The following is a 19,693-nucleotide window of genomic DNA, read 5'->3' on the forward strand; positions in this document are numbered from 1 at the left end:
CCATTCTAATCCACTGATTAGGCACAGTCAGGTCCACTGCCTGCGTATGTGAATTAACTGGTGTTTAAGTGATCAGAGTGCTGGCTCAGCTGTTGTTCCCAGAACTTTGTCACACCATGACAAAGTGTTGCATGACTTGTTGTATAGATAATTTTTTTCTTTTGATGTATAGAGTAGATTAATTGTGCTAAAAGAGCATTACAAGGTCTTATAAACTATACATTGTTTGAGCTGAGCTATTTAGTACACTTATATTGATATTTTGTTCTTTAATCAGAATTGTACCTCAGTCTTAGCACTTTTATGAAAAATAAAAACAATTCTGGTGATAGATATTTAATTATTACTGATAAACAGTGGAAAAACATTTTTTTTTCCTCAGTCTTCCTAGAACCAGAGACCTTGGACCTGTTTTTTGATTTGTATCATTCCCTTCCACCAGTGCTGTCGCAGTTGGTAAGTAAAGCTTAGTGATTTACATTATAATAATTACTAAAAACAGTTCTCTTTTGACTATGTACATTTATTAAACATACAGGCTAAATGTTTACTCCCTGTCCATCCCCAGTGACATCTTTGGTGCCACCTGCATATAATTTGGGCCATCCCCTGTAAATGGAGATGTGAAATTACTCTGCATGTTTAATATCTTCTGTAACCTCATGGTCATGATTTGCCATTTGAGATATATAATAAACACACCAAATATGTTAAAAGAACATTATTAAGATTGCAAAGTCAAGCACTCAGAAGTTAGAACATGCTAGAATTAAGGTTGCCTGTGTACCCTTAATTCGACCCTTAATGTGTGTGCGTTATGATACAGTCTTTAATTATGATTATACACTATTTTATCTCCAGGACTGCTGCCTCATTCAGGGCAACCAGTGCTTTGGGGAGGATCACTACCATCAGCTCCCAGTCTTCTTGCCCAACCCAGTCACAGCCTCGCTACCACCAACTACCAGTCACTGTCCCTCTTTCATCCCCTCTTACAGTCCCAATCTCATCCGTCTCCTTTTACCTAGCCTATTTCTTGAACACAGCTGAATTCTGTTTGCTGACACTTGCCCAAAAAAAAAAAATTCCACCTGAGGCAGACAACCAGCATGGGAAAATTTTAGCCAAACAGCTCTTTTTTGAGTTGTGTCCCTATAGGTGTGTAGGTTTGGCAGCTCCCTCTGCGTCTTGGATAAGAGATCTTCTGTAGTAGTGCCTGTTGGGCCTCACATGTGCTCCTCTCCATCTTGCGCCAGGGTCGGCATCTATAATAGAACTGTGCGGTCCAACTGCCTTCAGTTTCTTCTCAACCACCTTTGGTGTGAGACCGAATCCAGAGCAGAGCCCTTCTACTTTTAGAGATATTCTCATTAACTTAGCTTACTTTAGTAGTGATTAGCCATTTTCATAAATTTTCCCGTAAAAAGAAACCAAAACTTTGCTACTCTTCCCTCCCTGTTACCTTACGCTTCCCTGTTTCCCACCCTCCCTGATTGGGAGCTCTCCCCCTCAGGATTATGCTGGGATCCCCCTGATTGAAGAGGTCTCTCTCTTGTTGGTAGGCCTTACCCATAAGTAATGGTCACTCAGAGTGCATCCGCTGCCTCGATGAGGGCCATGTCGCACAGAAGTGCACCCACTGCATTAACTCAACCACCTGGACCCGAAAGGACCGTGAACTCAGACTGAAACTTCTCCTCATGGAGAGTTCTCTACAGCCAGCTTTGGATCCCAGCCCTGATACTTCTCAGGCACGGCTCTCGCACTCGACTCGGTCATCAGCTGATTCCCGCTTGCTGCGGCCATCCGAAAGGAAATCTTCTCTTTCCTGCTCAGGTGGGAAGAAACTGGCCACTACATCACTTTCAAAGGAACCACCTCAGAGAATGCCATCCCCTGCAGGTCAGTAGCCTCCCATCGTCAGGGGTGAGACTTAACGCCCATGACCGTCTGGGTACCTCCAGTACTGGAGTTAAACAGAAGTCCAAGGACTCTAAATGGGCAGGACCACAAGTGGACACGCTGTCTCTTGGGACCGAGAAGCACAGTGAAAGAGCTTCCAAAACGATATCTCCAGCTGCTTGGCTACATGGCAGCAGCCATGTTCATGGTAAAACATGCCGGGTTGCACATGCACTGTCTCCAGACATGGCTATGCACACTACCTCCCAGACACAGACTTCACAAACTCCATTCTATGCATATCAAGATCAAGGACTCACTACACTGGTGGACACAACCCCAAAACATCTGTATGGGGGTCTTTTTTTCTCCAACCAGCAATGTCCCTGATTCTAACAACCAATGCCTCCCTAATCAGCTTGGGAGCACACCTTCAGACCCACATGGAGCAGGGAAGGTGGGCCCCCACATCAACCTTGTAGAGCTGTGAGCGATTCACAATGCATGCTGACATTTCCTACCACGATCAGACACTGGACAGACAATATCACCTGCATATTCTACATCAACAGACAAGGTGGAATGAGGTCCCTCTCCCTATGCTTGGAAGCACTGAAATTGTGTAATTGGTGTATCCAATACGACATCAACATTTCAGCCACATACCTGCCTGGACACCAGAACACTACGGAAGACTCAGTGAGCAGACAGTTCTCACAAGACTGTGAGTGGGAACTAGGCACAAGAGTCCTTCAGTGCATATTCAGCCGCTGGGGATTTCCCTGCATAGATCTCTTTGCCACACCAGAGAACCAAATGCCTTCAGTTCTGCTCACGGATGGGTCTAGGCCATGCCTTCCTCATTACATGGGATGCTCTATGACTTTATGCCTTTCCACATTTTCCCCTCTTGTTTAAGGTACTTCACAAAATACAGGTGGAATGAGCTCAAGTCATCCTTATACCCCCAACATTACTATGACAAACTTGGTATTCTTACCTCTTACGCATGATGGTATGTTCTCTGATCATCCTGCAATTGATTCCACACCTCCTCTTGCAGGATGCGAGCTGAATTCTCCATCCCAATCTATGTCTTGCTCATCTCAAGGCATGGCTCCTTCATGGTTACAGGATTCAGAGATGACCTGTTCAGAGGCAGTAAAAGAGGTTCTCTTAAATAGCAGACATGACATGACACGACTCACTGTACTTACCTCCAAAAATGGGAAAGATTCCAATTCCAGTACACAGCCAATCATGTCTCAGCAATGAACACCCTGTTACCACTCATTCTTGATTATATTCTAGATTTTAAAAGATCAAGCCTATCTACAAGCTCCATGCATATGCACTTGGTCACCATCACAGCATTCCACCCCAAGATAGATGTCTATTCCATATTCACCCACCTGATCATGAAGAGATTCCTTCAAGGCCTTTACACTCACATATGACATCCCACCCAGCCCTGGGATCCCAACCTCATCTTGCACCCTTTCACCAGACTGCTATTTGAGCCCATGGCAACATGATCCTACATTCATCTTTCCATGAAAACAGCATTTCTTGTAGCCATCATGTTAGTCCAATGAGTAGGAGAAATAGGGGCTTTCATGGTATACTCCCCATACACAATTTTTCCAAAGTATGAAGTCATGTTACACACGCATCCAAAATTCCTACCCAAGGTACTATCCTCCTTGCATTTGAACCAACCTATCCACCTTCCCTGTTTCTTCCCAAAGCCACACACCGACCAACAAGAAGCGACTCTACTCACCTTGGATGTTAGGAAAGCTTTAGCCTTTTACCTTGCTAGAACTAAATCTTTCAGACAATCGCCACAGGGAGTGTCTGTATCCAAACAGCATCTTTCCAAGTGGATCACACAGTGCATACACCTTAGTTATCAACTGCACAACCAGCTACCTCCACATGGAAGTCGAGCACATTCCACTTGCTCTGTCTCTACCTTGATTGCCTTTCTCAACAATGTGCCGATCACTGACATTGGCAAAGCAGCCACCTGGGCATCCGCGGACACTTTTAGCTAACACTATGCAATTATCCATGACACAGCATCAGATGCCCTACTAGGATGCACTGTCCTCTCCTCCTTATTAGACGCCACTCCGAAGCCCCAGCCTTCCATCTACGGGTACTGCTCTACAGTCACCTACAGTGTCCATAGGGACACTACTCAAAGAAGAAGAGAAGGTTACTCACCCTGTGCAGTAACTAGCTTCTCCGAGATGTGAGTTCTTATGAGTGCTCCACTACCCGCCCTCCTCCTCTTCCTGCTTCGGAGCTCAAAGATAAGCTCTATGTGAGAGAAGGAACTGAGGGCAGTTGGATCTCACATTTCTATATATAGATGCTGCCCATGGCACGAGACAGGGAGGAGCATATGCGGCCCAATGGGCACTGCTATCGAAAATCTCCAATCCCAGGCGCAAGGGGTGCTGCGGTACCTACAGTGGAGAAACCATAGGGAGACACATCTCAAAGAACCTCAATTAATGCATAGGGTGAATAACCTTAGAATCATAGAATATCAGGGTTTGAAGAGATCTCAAGAGGTCATCTAGTCCAACCCCCTGCTCAAAACAGGACTAATCCCCAACTAAATCATCCCAGCCAGTGATTTGTCAAGCCTGACCTTAAAAACCTCTAAGGAAGGAGATTCCACCACCTCCCTAGGTAAGCCATTCCAGTGCTTCACCACCCTCCTAGTGAAAAAGATTTTCCTAATATCCAACCTAAACCTCCCCCACTGCAACTTGAGACCATTACTCCTTGTTCTGCCATCTGGTACCACTGAAAACAGTCTAAATCCATCGTCTTTGGAACCCCCTTTCAGGTAGTTGAAAGCAGCTATCAAATGCCCAAAACTACTTATACAGCCCAAAATGCCGTTAGCCTTCTTGGCAACAAGGGCACACCGTTGACTCATATCCAACTTCTCATCCCCTGTAACTCCTAGGTCCTTTTCTGCAGAACTGCTGCCTAGCCATTCGGTCCCTATCCAGGGGTAGGCAACCTGTGGCACTCATACTGCCCGGGTCCTCGCCACCAGTCCTGGGGGCTCTGCATTTTAATTTAATTTTAAATGAAGCTTCTTAAACATTGTAAAAACCTTATTTACTTTTCATACAACAATAGTTTAGTTATATATTATAGACTTATAGAAAGAGATCTTCTAAAACATTAAAATGTATTACTGGCACGCAAAACCTTAAATTAGAGTGAATAAATGAAGACTCGGCACACCACTTCTGAAAGGTTGCCAACCCCTGCCCTAGTCTATAGCAGTGCATGGGATTCTTCCGTCCTAAGTGCAGGACTCTGCACTTTTCCTTGTTGAACCTCATCAGATTTCTTTTGACCCAATCCTCTAATTTGTCTAGGTCCGTCTGTATCCTATCCCTACCCTCCAGCGTATCTACCAGTCCTCCCAGTTTAGTGTCATCTGCAAACTTGCTGAGGGTGCAGTCCATGCCATCCTCCAGATCATTAATGAAGATATTCAACAAAACCGGCCGCAGGACCAACCCTTGGGACACTCCGCTTGATACTGGCTGCCAACTAGACATGGAGCCACTGATCAGTACTCGTTGAGCCCAACGATCTAGCAAGCTTTCTATCCACCTTATAGTCAATTCATCCAACCCATACTTCTTTAACTTGCCGGCACGAATACTGTGGGAGACCATATCAAAAGCTTTGCTAAAGTCAAGGAATAACACGTCCACTTCTTTCCCCTCATCCACAGAGCCAGTTATCTCGTCATAGAAGGCAATTAGGTTAGTCAGGCATGACTTGCCCTTGGTGAATCCATGCTGACTGTTCCTGATCACTTTCCTCTCCTCCAAGTGCTTCAGAATTGATTCCTTGAGGACCTGCTCCATTATTTTTCCAGGGCCTGAGGTGAGGCTGACTGGCCTGTAGTTCCCTGGATCCTCCTCCTTCTCTTTTTTTTTAAAGATGGGCACTACATTAGCCTTTTTCCAGTCATCCAGGACCTCCCCTGATCACCATGAGTTTTCAAAGATAATGGCCAATGGCTCTGCAATCACATCCGCCAACTCCTTTAGCACCCTCGGATGCAGCGCATCTGGCCTCATGGACTTGTGCTCATCCAGCTTTTCTAAATAGTCCTGAACCACTTCTTTCTCCACAGAGGGCTGGTCACCTCTTCCCCATGCTATGCTGCCCAGTGTAGTAGTCCAGGAGCTGACTTTGTTGGTGAAGACAGGGGCAAAAAAAGTATTGAGTACATTAGCTTTTTCCACATCCTCTGTCACTAGGTTGCCTCCCTCATTCAGTAAGGGGCCCACACTTTCCTTGACCTTTTTCTTGTTGCTAACATACCTGAAGAAACCCTTCTTGTTACTCTTAACATCTCTTGTTGGTTGCAAGGCCAAGTGCGATTTGGTCTTCCTGATTTCACTCCTGCATGCCTGAGCAATATTTTTATACTTCTCCCTGGTCATTTGTCCAATCTTTCACTTCTTGTAAGCTTCTTTTTTGTGTTTAAGATCAGCAAGGATTTCACTGTTAAGCCAAGCTGGTCGCCTGCCATATTTACTATTCGTTCTACACATCGGGATGTTTTTTTCCTGCAACCTCAATAAGGATTCTTTAAAGTACAGCCAGCTCTCCTGGACTCCTTTTCCCCTCATGTTATTCTCCCAGGGGATCCTTCCCGTCAGTTCCCTGAGGGAGTCAAAATCTTTTTTTCTGAAGTCTAGGATCCGTATTCTGCTGCTTTCCTCTCTTCCTTGTGTCAGGATCTTGAACTTGACCATCTCAGGGTCACTGCCTCCCAGGTTCCCATCCACTTTTGCTTCCCCTACTAATTCCTCCTTGTTTGTGAGTAGCAGGTCAAGAAGAGCTCTGCCCCTAGTTGGTTCTTCCAGCACTTGCACCAGGAAATTGTCCCCTACACTTTCCAAAAACTTCCTGGCTTGTCTGTGCACCGCTGGATTGCTCTCCCAGAAGATATCAGGGTGATTGAAGTCTCCCATGAGAACCAGGGTCTGTGATCTAGTAACTTCTGTTAGTTGCCGGAAGAAAGCCTCGTCCGCCTCATCCCCCTGGTCTGGTGGTCTATAGCAGACTCTCACCATGACATCACTCTTTTTGCTCACAGCTCTAAACTTAATCCAGAGACTCTCAGGTTTTTCTGCAGTTTCATACGGGAGCTCTGAGCAGTCATACTGCTCTCTTACATACAGTGCAACTCCCCCACCTTTTCTGCCCTGCCTGTCCTTCCTGAACAGTTTATATCCATCCATGACAGTACTCCAGTCATGTGAGTTATCCCACCAAGTCTCTGTTATTCCAATCACATCATAATTCCTTGGCAGTTATTATATGGAATGGAAAAAATGGTCTTATAATGGGAGGTGTTGAGCAACCTGAATAGTAAGCGGTGCAACAGCCCTGGGAAGAATCCTTCCAAGTAAGGGAAGACGACTGGTCAGGCAGCAGAGATTTGCTTTTTTAATTTTACAATTATTTTATTAAAAAACAACAGAAACAACAACAATGAGGAGTACTTGTGGCACTTTATGCCCAAATAAATTTGTTAGTCTATAAGCTTTCGTGGGCTAAAACCCAGATGTATGGAGTGGAAAATACAGTAGGAAGATATATATAGCAGTACATGAAAAGATGAAAGTTGCCTTACCCAGTGGGGGGTCGAGACAAATCAATTAAAGTGGGCTATTATCAACAGGATGAAAAATCACTTTTGTAGTGGTAATCAGGGTGGCTCATTTCAAACAGTTAACAAGAAGGTGCGAGTAACAGTAGGGGCAAATTAGCATGAGGAAATTAGTTTTTTTTAGTTCTTGTAGTGATTAACATGGTTAGTGTACAGACTAACACAGCTACCACTCTGAAACCTTTCTTTTTTTAGGCACTTTCCTGTTTGGTTCAGTTTGCTTCTACAAGAAGATCTTTATTTAGCAATCCAGAACGTGCCAAATATCTTGGGAATCTAATCAAAGGAGTGAAAAGAATCCTTGAAAATCCTCAGGTATTTTTGTTTTTTAAATTCTTTGCAAATGTTAAAATTATTTGTGAATTTCTATGCCCTGTCACAACCCTGTTGCCTCTCTTCATCCCTCATGACCGTCTTCCAGAGTCCTTTCTTTAAACTTCCGTCCTTCTCCTTTCTTAACCAGAAATCATTTTGGGACACAGTTCATACAAAATAAGCTATGCACAACAAAGCTGTCATCTGTTAAATTAACAATGTTTGAAGAGGTGTTATGCCCTTGTCTTGGCCATGTAGGAATAAAGACAAGAGGCAGTGGAGGTGGTTTAATTAGGCTGCACCTTTTATTCACACAACGTATCTGGAAATACCTGGCAATAAATTGTACAGTGCTGGTCATCATTCTTTCCTTAATTGTTTCCAGTTATTTGGGAGGGCTGCCATCAGCCCTTCTTCCCAACCCGGTCCCAGCCCGCCTGTAGCTGAGACCCCACTGCCTTCCCCTCATGTGAAGGTTAAGGGGGACTGAAAAATGGGGGCGGGGGGGAAGGGTTGTTTTCCTGCTATACCAGACATTACAAGTCCCAACGTCCCTTTCTCCAGCTTCCCTTAGAAGATGCCTCCCTAAATCCACTTCCAACTCCTGTTTATCTCCTCTGTAATGAGTACCTGCACTCGACATTGGCCACACTTACTGCTTATTTAATTGTGACATCTTGACCTAACCACCTTACCTATCTCATGAGCTGACTTGCTGTGGGGAAGGCTAAAACACTCTACTCTGCCACAGCTAATCTGGCAGTGAAGAAAAAATTCCTCCCCAGCACCAAATGAAAAAGGGGCTAGCACAAGCCCACAACCGATCATAAAACCTTGTTCTGCTCTGATCCCATGAGTGGGAAGGTGGGTGTTGCTAATCAGGGATTGAGAGAGAGCAAGAGAATTCTTTCTGGAATGCATGGGTATAAATACCCTGTTCCTTCCCTGGTGCATATCGGTGTGAGTGACCATCCCTGGTCCAGCCACTTCCTGTACCCCCCTTGACTCCACTGAGGGAAATGGGTCCCCCTCTTCCTCCCTATCGTCACCCAAATACCGTAGGGACCCTTAAAGGATCCCTGTCCTCTTTTTTCCTACTGCCCAAAGAGTCAGTTCATTCAGTTGCTGTGAGCATATTAGGTTAGTCTGGTGATTTTAAAAAACTTTGTTTCTTGTGTAATTTTAGGGTTTATCTGATCCAGGTAACTACCATGAATTCTGTCGTTTTTTGGCTCGACTAAAGACAAACTACCAGTTGGGAGAACTAGTAATGGTGAAGGATTACTCAGAGGTTATCCGATTGATAGCCAATTTCACTATTACTAGTTTACAGGTAAGGATATATACAGCCTTAAATCCTTGACAGACGTGGGATTTGGTTTTTGGGATTTTTTTGTTTTGGGGTTCGGTTTGTATTCAACTGATGTTATTTTACTTGAAAATGTACTTTGTTCCACGTTTGGCAGTAATGTAACTTGGTAAACTCTTCAGCCCTGGGTTCATGTCTTCCTATGTGTTTGTGCTAAAGTGTCTAGTACAGGGGTGGCCAAAATTATTGACTCTCTGAGCTGCATATGACAATCTTCAGATGTTTGAGAGCCCCCGGGAGGCGCCTGATGAGGCTTGGGGCTTCAGTCATGTGGGGAGAGGGGTGTCAGGGCTTCAGCTCTGCTCCCGCTGAAGCCCTGAGCCCTGGCAGGTGCGCCTGAAGCCCCGAGACCCCCTCCCTGCTAGACAGAAACCAGAGGTGATGCGTGGGAGGAGGCACAGGGGTCACATGCCTCCCGCCACCAGATTTTTGCCAGGGTTTGATCACATGGTGCCACTGGCCCTCTCTCTGTACAGCAGCTGCTAGAGCCAGCAAGCTGGAAGCTGCGGCCCTGGGGAGAGACAGAGGAGCTAAAGCAGCGGCCCTCCCTGCAGCTCCCAATTCTTTGCATTTGCCTCTTCACAAGGAGCTAACACCTGGGAGCTGCAGGGAGGGCCCACTGAGGGTAAGACGGGGCTGTGACGCCAGCTGTTGTGGGAGGAACCTTTAAATTGTACCTCCCCCCCACTCTGAGCAGGCACCAGTCGTCTCACACAGAAGCTCCTAGATCTACCATCCCACTGCTAGGCAGAAGCCCTGAGGGCCCCCCCCCCCCCGCCTCCAGTCTGGTAGGCAGAGAATGGGGGGAGGGGTGTCCACAAGCTGCACTTTAACTGTAAAAACAGCCAGATGTGGCTCACGAGCTGCTGTTTGGCCACCCCTAGTCTAGTATAATTCAGTGGGGCCTTGATTCTGATTGGGGTATTCGAGCACTTCCTAAACGTAAATAATACTAGTAGTAAAGATAAGATTTGTATATTCATAAATTTTCACACTGGGATAAGATATGCTCTAATTAAAATTACATTTGTTTCTTTGTAGCACTGGGAGTTTGCTCCAAACAGTGTTCACTATCTGCTAACTCTGTGGCAGAGAATGGTAGCATCGGTACCTTTTGTGAAATCAACAGAACCACACCTCTTAGATACATATGCACCAGAGATCACAAAAGCATACATTACTTCGAGATTGGAATCTGTTCCTGTAGTTATAAGGTAAACCTTCTTCAGCATAAATAGAGCTTTGCAGTTTTAGAGCACTGATTAGCTGGTACATTGTTCTTTCTGTGGTGCTTTTGTTTTAAAATCAATAAAACGTAATGGCATTTTTCTCACGTCAGTTACGTTAAATTATATTCATTGATGTTAGTAGTCGCTCCTGTTTTACACTGTTGTGAGATCAGAATTTGGCCCAGTGTCTTAAAAGCAAAAGCAAAAATAAAACTTGAGTTCAAGTTGCTTTTTTTTCCAGAGCCCCCTTATTTTATAAAAAGATCCTTGCCCGTTATAATCCAGTATCTAAAATATTTTTGATGGTGAGCCTCTTCTGCCATTTATGCCATCAGAGCAGGAGTTTCCTAGGGTCCCTCACTACATCAGCAAAGGAAGGCAGCAAAAGGAATCCCACCTGTTAATGAAAAGGTAGGAGAGAGCAGCACAAGATGAGGTGGCAGAATTATTTTAAAGTGTGATTCTGCTTTGAAAAAGGACTGTAAAGAGGTCCCTTTTTACTCAGCACATCTGCTCTCTGTTGTATTCGAAGTTGTAGTTGCTCATTTTAATATAAAAAATAAGCTATGAGCTGTTTTTAAATATATATATATATATATATATATATATAATTTATTCCTCTGTTCTCCACAGGGCTAATACAGCTAGGAGAGAGTGAGTTGGATTCTATTCCATTTCACATATCATCAACAAAATTGCTAACTAAGTTCCACTTGCAGAATCTCTTTTGTTGTTGATGTGTGAACTGGAAGGAAGCCCGCTTTACTTTGCAGGGCTTGCAGTTAGGCAAAAAAACTTTTTACTCGTAAACTGAGCATATTCTATCCATAACTAACTCTCTCACACACAAAAAAATGAAACACCAGTATACGTTTTCTATATTCACTTTTCAGAGAATAACTGTACTTTTAAAAAAATTGAATAAAAGGGTTGGTTAACATATTTCTGTACTAAATGCCATGACAGCTTGGTTAATGAGATACAAATCTGTGCTGATTCCGTATTATTTTTGCTTTGAAGTACACGTTTAAGTGACTACTACCTTCATTTGCTACATAGATTTATGCTTATTGTCGCAGCTAGTAATTTTATTTACTGACTTGACGGTTTATAACCAAAATCCCTTTTATATTTTAGACAAATTTACTATATGATCACAGCAAATAAAACACCCAAAGAAAAAATGTGTTTTGAATGACTAAAAATGTTTAATACTTCTTCAGGGGTCTCTATGCATTCCCACTTGCAGGATCTAGTTCTTCTAGTGTCAAGCTGGGAAACTGTATAATTAAGCTTTGTCTCCTGTGGGGTGCAGTAGTGCTCTCATGCTAGGATGTTGTCATCATGTCAGTCTGTATGAGGAAGATCACTACCTCAGCCATCTCAGTTCCTTTGCTGCAAGACCTAAGTGAAACTACTTCTCAAGTCAGCAAGCATGTTAGCCTATCCTTTTATAGTGAGTCAGTCAGTCATATTAAAGTTAGAATAGATGGGGCCACTTGCCTTGGATTATCCCCTAGGCTGTGTCAGGTCCTGAACTCCATATGGGGTTGAAAAGATGTGCCACCTGCTCAACCATCTTTCCAGAGACAGATGAACATGTATGGTGCCTACTGTGCCTGGGACAGGCTCATAGTCTCCCAAGAGACAGATTGCTGCACTATCTCTTCTCAGATGAGGAGGAATAGAAAGTTATTACGGCAGGTGCACTTGGCTTCCTTGGACTATCCTAGCATTCCTTTGGGAGTTTTGAGGTCCACCTCTTTGCTGAGGTCTTCTGTAAAAAGATCTGAGATGAATTTTGCTGCCCCAGCTTCATTGCTCCCCTCATTGTCAGGCCTTCCTGAGGCAAACGCTTACTTGGGCTGAGTCTCCTGGTTGGTACTGTCCAGTGCTGCATGCTCCATCCAAACAGGACTGCTCTGGTACTGCAGTCTTTGTTGGCACCAAAAATTTCCTCAGTGCTCTCCCAGTCAGCACTAGTCAACATCACTATTGAGAGACAGGCTTCCAGATCTCCTCATGATCCTGTTTCAGGGAAGAGAAAAGAGGAGAAAGCATTCTGATCTGTGAAAGGAGCCTAAGGAGAAAAGAAAAGGAGGCATTGTCTCCTCTACTGATGCATGTCCGCTGTGGAGACTGCTTACCTGTTTTGACATCACTCTTGGCACACCCACTAGCTGTACATCTAACAGTGGAGAAGGAGAACAGACAGGCAGACATCCTCAGCAGGCAATCTTACAACCAACATGAATGGTCCCTAAATGAGGTAGTATCCTCATTATTATTCAGGTATAATCAACCACGAATGCCCAGTGTCCTCTACTGGCACCAATGGTCACAGAGATAAGAAATCTTTATCGGATGCATTGCTGCTGAATTGGAGCAGTCCTTTCATAGCCTTCCTTAGATACCCAGAGTCATAAGGAAAATCAGAGAGGACAGAGCCAACATCATACTGCTAGCACAAATGTGGCTGTGGCAGTACTGGCACACTGTTCTGTCCAGAGAACTGTTGGTTCAGCTTCCGTTATGCCCTGACCTCCTTTCTCAATGTCAAGGGTGGTTTTTTTCATTTATGGCCGCTGCACCCATTATAGCGTTACATAAAGAAGTCATTTTGAGACCTCACCTCAGCTTTATATCTGCGGTGGTGTCAAATTTTCATCTGTCCCATTACATCTCCCTTCCTGTTTTGTTCCTCAGTTCCCATCTGTGCTTAGATGTTGAGCTTTGTTACTCCTTAGCCAAATAAACAGTATCTCTTGGCTTAAAGATGTATTCTGCTAAGGCCAGAGCTGCCTCTGTAGCTGTCTGAGACTGTAGATGTCTGAGACTGCTATTGTTGAGACTTGCAAAGCAGCAATATGGAGTTCTGCTTATTCTTTCATCAAGCATTGTTCGTTGGACTTGGCTTTGGGAATCTAATGCTCAGTTTTGTAAGGCATTATCTTAGCCCATTTTTGCCTAGAATGTCTTGTTCACCATCCTCTAATAGGAGCACTACTTGCTACTTTCTCATAAGTAGAAATGCATTGAGGCCCTTGAAGAAGAAAGCGGGATTATTTACTAGTAACCATTTTTCTTCAAGAGTTATCTCTGTGCATTCACATTGCTTATCTGCCTTTCCCCTCTGCCTCTGAGTTCGTTGTATTTCAGGACTCTGTAGGCTCGGGAGAAGGATGGAGGTGGTTGGGATGTGTATGATCCTTTATATAGATTATATAGTTTAAGACAACGATGACATTCCAGCATGAGAATGCTAATGGACTGCCCAGAGGACACAACTAGGCTATACAGTCCTGTAGCTTGATGCTGGAGATGCTAGTTATCACGGATGTGAATGCACAGAGGCGACTCTTAAAGAACAATAGTTTTTAGTAAGTAACCCCTATTTTATGTGTATTGCAGAGATGGTTTGGAAGATCCTCTGGATGATACAGCTACTGTATTTCAGCAGCTGGAGCAACTCTGCACAGTCAGCAGGTGTGAATATGAAAAGACCTGTGCACTTCTTGTACAGTTGTTTGACCAAAATGCACAAAACTACCAAAAGCTATTGCATTCTTCTAGTAGGAATCCACTAGAAATCACAGTCCAAGAAGGTTAGTATTTATTTCATTTATGATTGAGACTGCATTGTTCTCTGTTATGTGGACTTGAAATGATGCAAAATTATCCATCTGTGTATGAGAGGGAAGTGTGATCAAGTGGTCTGAATACATGTCTGGAAAGTGGTAACTCTTGAGTTCTAACCCAATTAGAAGGCAGTGGGAGCTGTGAGAACCCATCACTTCTGAAAACCAGGCTTTACATTTCTCAAGTTGGATACCTGAAAACTGAGGGACCGAAACTTGACAGCCACTTTTGAAAATGTAGGCCTTAACTTCTCTGATTTGGCTGCCCCATCTGTAAAATAAATACACTAATTATCCTTACTTCCCTCTGAGTTTTGTGAGGATTAATTACTAGTATTGGAAAAGCAACTTCGCTATAAAGAGATAATGTATGTAAATTGTACAATATTCTGTCCTATGTAATTTTATTACATAGATTAATTATTCCTATCTGTGCCTTGTTTAACTTGATCATGTAAATGACTAACTCTTTCCTAGTGTAGCTGTTTTATAGTTATTGTATCTTTATATGACTGAATTGAGTTTTTTCCCCCATACAGCTGTTCTTTTACAGGTGAAATATTTTGGATCGGATATTGCCATTCATACTGCTGCTTTTTGTTGACATATTGAAAATGCGGCGTTAAATGTGGGGGCCATTTTATTCTAACTTATATAATTCATGTGGTCTGACTTTCTCTTACTTCCCTTCCGTGTATGCACCTGTCACTTCCCCTTTGTGGTCCATTAGCAAACTTGCACTGAAAGGCAGTTTTCTGTTCTCCAGCTGCAGTCTGTATTTCACTGCTATTGTTGGATTCTTCTACGCATAGAGTCAAAGGGGAATGGTCAGTTAAAGTAATGCAGGAAGGTTCCATGGGTCGATACTTGGGCATAAGAGAAAGTTTGGTGCAGTTTAATTCTGTATTACTCCTTGCAGAAGAATTCAGTTTCTTTTCTGCAAACTAAACACTTCTGTTCATGCTGAACAATAAATGTTATATCCCTTAGTTATACATACTTTAATTTAGATGTTTAATGGCTTTTAATGTTACAAAATAAGTTAATATTATATTAAGATCTCATTTTATTATATTGTCTTGCTCTCTGTATCGATGGTGATGCGGTCATGGTTTACTAAAACAATAATCCCCAAGAAATGGGTCATTAACAGTAGTTAACGATTACTTGTGATCTATGGTAATGACTGATTTCTTTGGGATTATTGCTGTTATAAACCATAATTACAGATTATTACAGCAATAATTATTTTGCCAAAGAAAAAAATGTAGTCTAGCTAAGCAGCTGCAAAAGCAAGTGCCCTGAACATTTCATATAGTTGAAGTAGAGAGGAACAGGGAAAACTGTAATGGTAAACTGGTTCTGTGTTAAGAGTTGAAATTCTGCTTTCCACAAATGTGACTGGAGAGAAAGAGTCATCAGAAAAATAGCCTTTGTTTAAATCTGAGCTCCTTCCATAAGTGTCAGAGTAACTAGTTTTATGTTTAAATACAAATTGTTGACAAGAGTGTGTGGTTCAAAATAGTGGCTCTGCTGTTTGAACCATGCAGCTCTGAAAAGCAGCTGCTGTTTGCTGCAGTCTTTTGAAATGGCCACTCTTTATTGGGTGGCTTAAGCCTTTCAAGTCACTGGAGCACCTGCTATTGATTTGGTCATTTTAGCTATGCAGTCCTCTGGTGCTGCTGCTTCTAGATTGGGTAATCCCTGCCCCACTTTAAATTAGCTGCTATATGTTGTGTAATTGCGGAATATTTTTGTGCCTGGATGTGTCTTTTTTATTTGGTAGTGGTGTCTTTTTTTTTTGGTGTGGAGAGGCTTCTTGAGAACCACAAATCTAGTAAGTTATTGGGATGGTCTGAATACTCTCTGGAACCCTTCTTAATGATAACAATAAATAATTTATAATAGAATTATATTCAAATTCTCATAACATTCCTGTGAAATAGGTAGGCATTCTCTTTTTTTTTTTTTTAAACAGATGAATAAATTGAGACAGAAAAATTAAGGCCAAATTTTCAAAAGCATTCAGTAATTATGGTTGCCTCAGTTGTTGCATGTGCAATTTGAGATGTCAAATGTCTGATTTTATTTTTTCAGTGTTGCTGTTCAACTGAAGTGTCTATTTACTTCAGCAGTGTGCAGCACATAAGAAAATTAGGCTGGAGGTGTATCAGGCACCCAAAATCAGTGTTCACTGCTGAAAATTTTGACGTAAGCTACTTGTTTAAAGTCTCACTTAGGGTATGTCTAGTTGCAGTGTAGACATACCCAAAGAGTCCAAATAGAGCTGAGTTTAGTGCTAAGGAGCTTCTTGTTCAAATAGCTGGTCTCATGTTCAAACAGCGGGTCATGCTGCCTTTCTAGAGAGGGGCTCTCGTGCAGTGCGTATTTTACCTTCATCATTCTTAGAAACTTGTAAATAAAATATTTTTCATCGCAATGTTTGGCCATTTGGCAAACATCTTATTTTTTTGCTGCTCCCTTGAATTAGCTCGCTTTTGTAATCATCTTTCTCTGGCTGTGCATTAGCCCCATGCCATCAGTGATGAGTTCAGAAAGTATTTCACAGTCTTTGGAACACAGTTGTCCCCATAGGTGATTAATAGATACCTCCTTCATTGATTCACTAATGTTCTGTATAATTTCATACAATACAGTTGGTCAATGTATGATACCACATAGCTTTTTAAAAAACAGATTATCTGGAATCCAGGGGATGTTATCTCGGATTATATATTTTTAGACATTGGCTAGGTGTAAGTGCCTTAACAGGTTAATAGTTCTCCTTTTTAATTTAAATGTTTCCACAACCATCACAGAAAATCTCATAGATTTTAAGGCGAGAAGAGACCATTAGTCTGACCTCCTGTATGTCAGATTGTAGAATTTCACCCAGTACCTCCTGTATACTGCTCAATGAGTGCCAAATCAGCCTGTGATAGAATCACAAAAATAACACTTATTTCAAAACTACATGTTTGACTTAGTGTGAGGAGTTAATTTTATAATTTATTGGAATAGAAAAAGATACTAACATTTGATACTGTTACTTCAGATTGTTTAGGTACATACTGCAAAATCTTTGCAAAGAATCATTCCCCCTGTGGTCTTCAGTCAGAGGTCCCCTCTGCCAGTGGGTCTGAGGTCATCTGAATCAATCACATCACATCTTTCCTCAAGTTCACAGAGGACATATTGAAGGTCCAGGATAGGCACATGGGAAGGGGATGAGGGTTGGGGTACAGATGATGGGGCTCCAAGGGCAGCTACTATCTGGCTGCATTGTATGAAAGAATGTGTAAGGCTAGGGATTAAAGATAAGTGAAGAGAGACAGTGCCTCCATACTTTTTTATCTTGGGGGTGTGGGGCAAACCACCATTTCCTTGACCAAAGAATTTTGAGGAAACTCTGTACTGGAGAGGCAGAAATGGGGAATTGCGAAGAAGTGATGGGGCTGAGGAAATGGCCCAGTGAAGGTCTCAGATATCTAGTGAATTTTAAAGTAGGTGTCATCAACGTCTCTCCAAAACTGTAAAATTGTTTATTAATGTTCCTTTGTGCCTTAGAAGTAAAAGTGAACATTAGCGTATGTATCACTAAGCTTTATCTGCTGGTGATTTCAAATTCTATTGCAAAAGTTTTTGCAAGATAGTTAAAATATAGATCAGAATGCTCTGTTATAAATACTTGTATTGAAAATCATGTCCCCCTTATTTGCATTCTGTGGTACATTTTAGAATCTATTTTATCATTGCTTGTGTTCTTCCCATTTCATTATTATCACAGAGTTTAAATGCAGGGCCTGATTTTGTTATTGTTTACATCAGAGAAACGCCACTAATTGAAATGGAGTTATCCCTGATTTACACCAGTGTGAGAAATCAGGATCCAACCTTTAAGGCATAGGTGTGTACCTCAGAAAGATTTAGCTGAATGGGCTTGGGCAGCAAAAATTCATTGCCCTTCAGTTCTATACTTTCAGAATGTGTCACTGTAAAACTTGGGGGAAATTAAGTGAAGCTTAGTGGTGTATACAAATGAAGAATTCAGCAAAGAATGTGAAACAAATTTTAAACACTAACATTTTTGCAAATTAGAACATGCTATACATATATCAAAATCTCTATTATACATTTCTTAGAATATTTTTTCTCTATACTTGCATACTTTTGGGTAATGTGTTAAGTCATGAAGAGATTTAGGATCCTTCCAGAAAGACAGAACAAACAAATCTGAAAAGTCTGTCTGTCATTCTCTCTCTCTCTCTCTCTTTCTCTCATATTTTATCTGTTCCTTTAAGATAAAATATAATATTTTGCCCTCAGTCTCTACATAGAAATGTCATGAAGGACAGTATGTGACCATTAGTATGTTGTTTAAAAGGAAAATATTGCCGTGTTCATGTATCTAGGTTTTCCTTGGCATTCAATATTGAAACATGTTTTGGTCAAATCTAAGTCTCTAAGGCCTTGTCTTCACTAGGGAAAACAGGTCTGTTCATAACTCGAGGTAAAATCCTAGTGAAGACAAGGCAGTTTCTGGTTTTCACATAAGTTAGCTGGTGGAATTAAAGAATATGCACCACCATAGCCTTAACTAATGTGTAAACTACCTTGTCTTCACTAGGATTCTACTTTGAGTTAGTTAACTTGAGTTAGCAGTACAACTTTTTTCCTAGTGAAGATACAGGCCAGGAATAGCATTGTAGTTGAGGGGACATGTTAATGTGCAACTGGAAGCTCTAACAATCTAATAAATCTCTTACAATTAATCTCTTAGATCAGGGAAAATACTATTTTAATACCACTATACCTTTTTTCCCAGTAGAGGGTATTCCCAGTTACTAGGGCTCATGGTTATATACAAATAATTTAGCTAGGGCTACCTTGGTCTAAATAGGTACCATTATTGAAAATGAGGGTCTTGTAGTTAAACTACCTGGGAGAAATTTAAACTGTCCTAATTTATGCCACATGGCATTGGATTTCCTGAGTTTCTGGGATACACAGTTTACATGATCTGCAGGTATAAAAACTCTTTCAAGATCTACAGGGCTAGTACTGTAACAGTCCTGAAGATCCCATACTTATCAGCATGGAGCTTACAGTCTGCATACAGTCTAAGCCCCACTGGCAGTGCATACAGACTTTGTAAGCACAGGGCAGTAGGTATGGATTTTGCAAATTTACATATTGACCCTACAGATAGTCTAATGGTTGGGTTGTACCTGAAGACCCTGTAAGCTCTGAAGTGGCAATCACATAGCTTACAAGGTTGGCAAAATGGGCCTGCAAAGCTTTTAATGGATAAGATGGACCTTCAAAACTTTTCAGTTCTGATGGCAGTGCCTATGGCCCTTGAAAACTACATGATGGAAAGCTACTAATTTTCTGGAACAGGAAATATTTAACTCTAAGGGCATACAGGCTTTGCCCTGTGTCTGCAAAACTTCTAATTTCATTGGCTCAGAACTAGAGAACTTATAAACTACCAAGAGTGACTCTGAAG

At 42.1% G+C, this 19,693-nt stretch overlaps 1 protein-coding gene across 2 annotated transcripts in view; it reads left to right on the forward strand.

The window, feature by feature from the left end:
* The window catches only part of RANBP17 (RAN binding protein 17), a 251,866-nt gene that overhangs the window by 31,472 nt on the left and 200,701 nt on the right, over window positions 1–19,693 (forward strand). For both annotated transcript variants that reach the window (XM_034778119.1, XM_034778120.1), the window contains exons 8-12: window positions 383–456; window positions 7,829–7,948; window positions 9,135–9,281; window positions 10,359–10,531; window positions 13,958–14,151. In XM_034778119.1, the coding sequence (XP_034634010.1) occupies window positions 383–456; window positions 7,829–7,948; window positions 9,135–9,281; window positions 10,359–10,531; window positions 13,958–14,151 (708 nt within the window). The remainder of the gene's footprint in view (window positions 1–382; window positions 457–7,828; window positions 7,949–9,134; window positions 9,282–10,358; window positions 10,532–13,957; window positions 14,152–19,693) is intronic.

The sequence above is a fragment of the Trachemys scripta genome, chromosome 8, assembly GCF_013100865.1.
Source record: "Trachemys scripta elegans isolate TJP31775 chromosome 8, CAS_Tse_1.0, whole genome shotgun sequence".
In the NCBI taxonomy this organism is placed as follows: Eukaryota; Metazoa; Chordata; order Testudines; family Emydidae; genus Trachemys; species Trachemys scripta.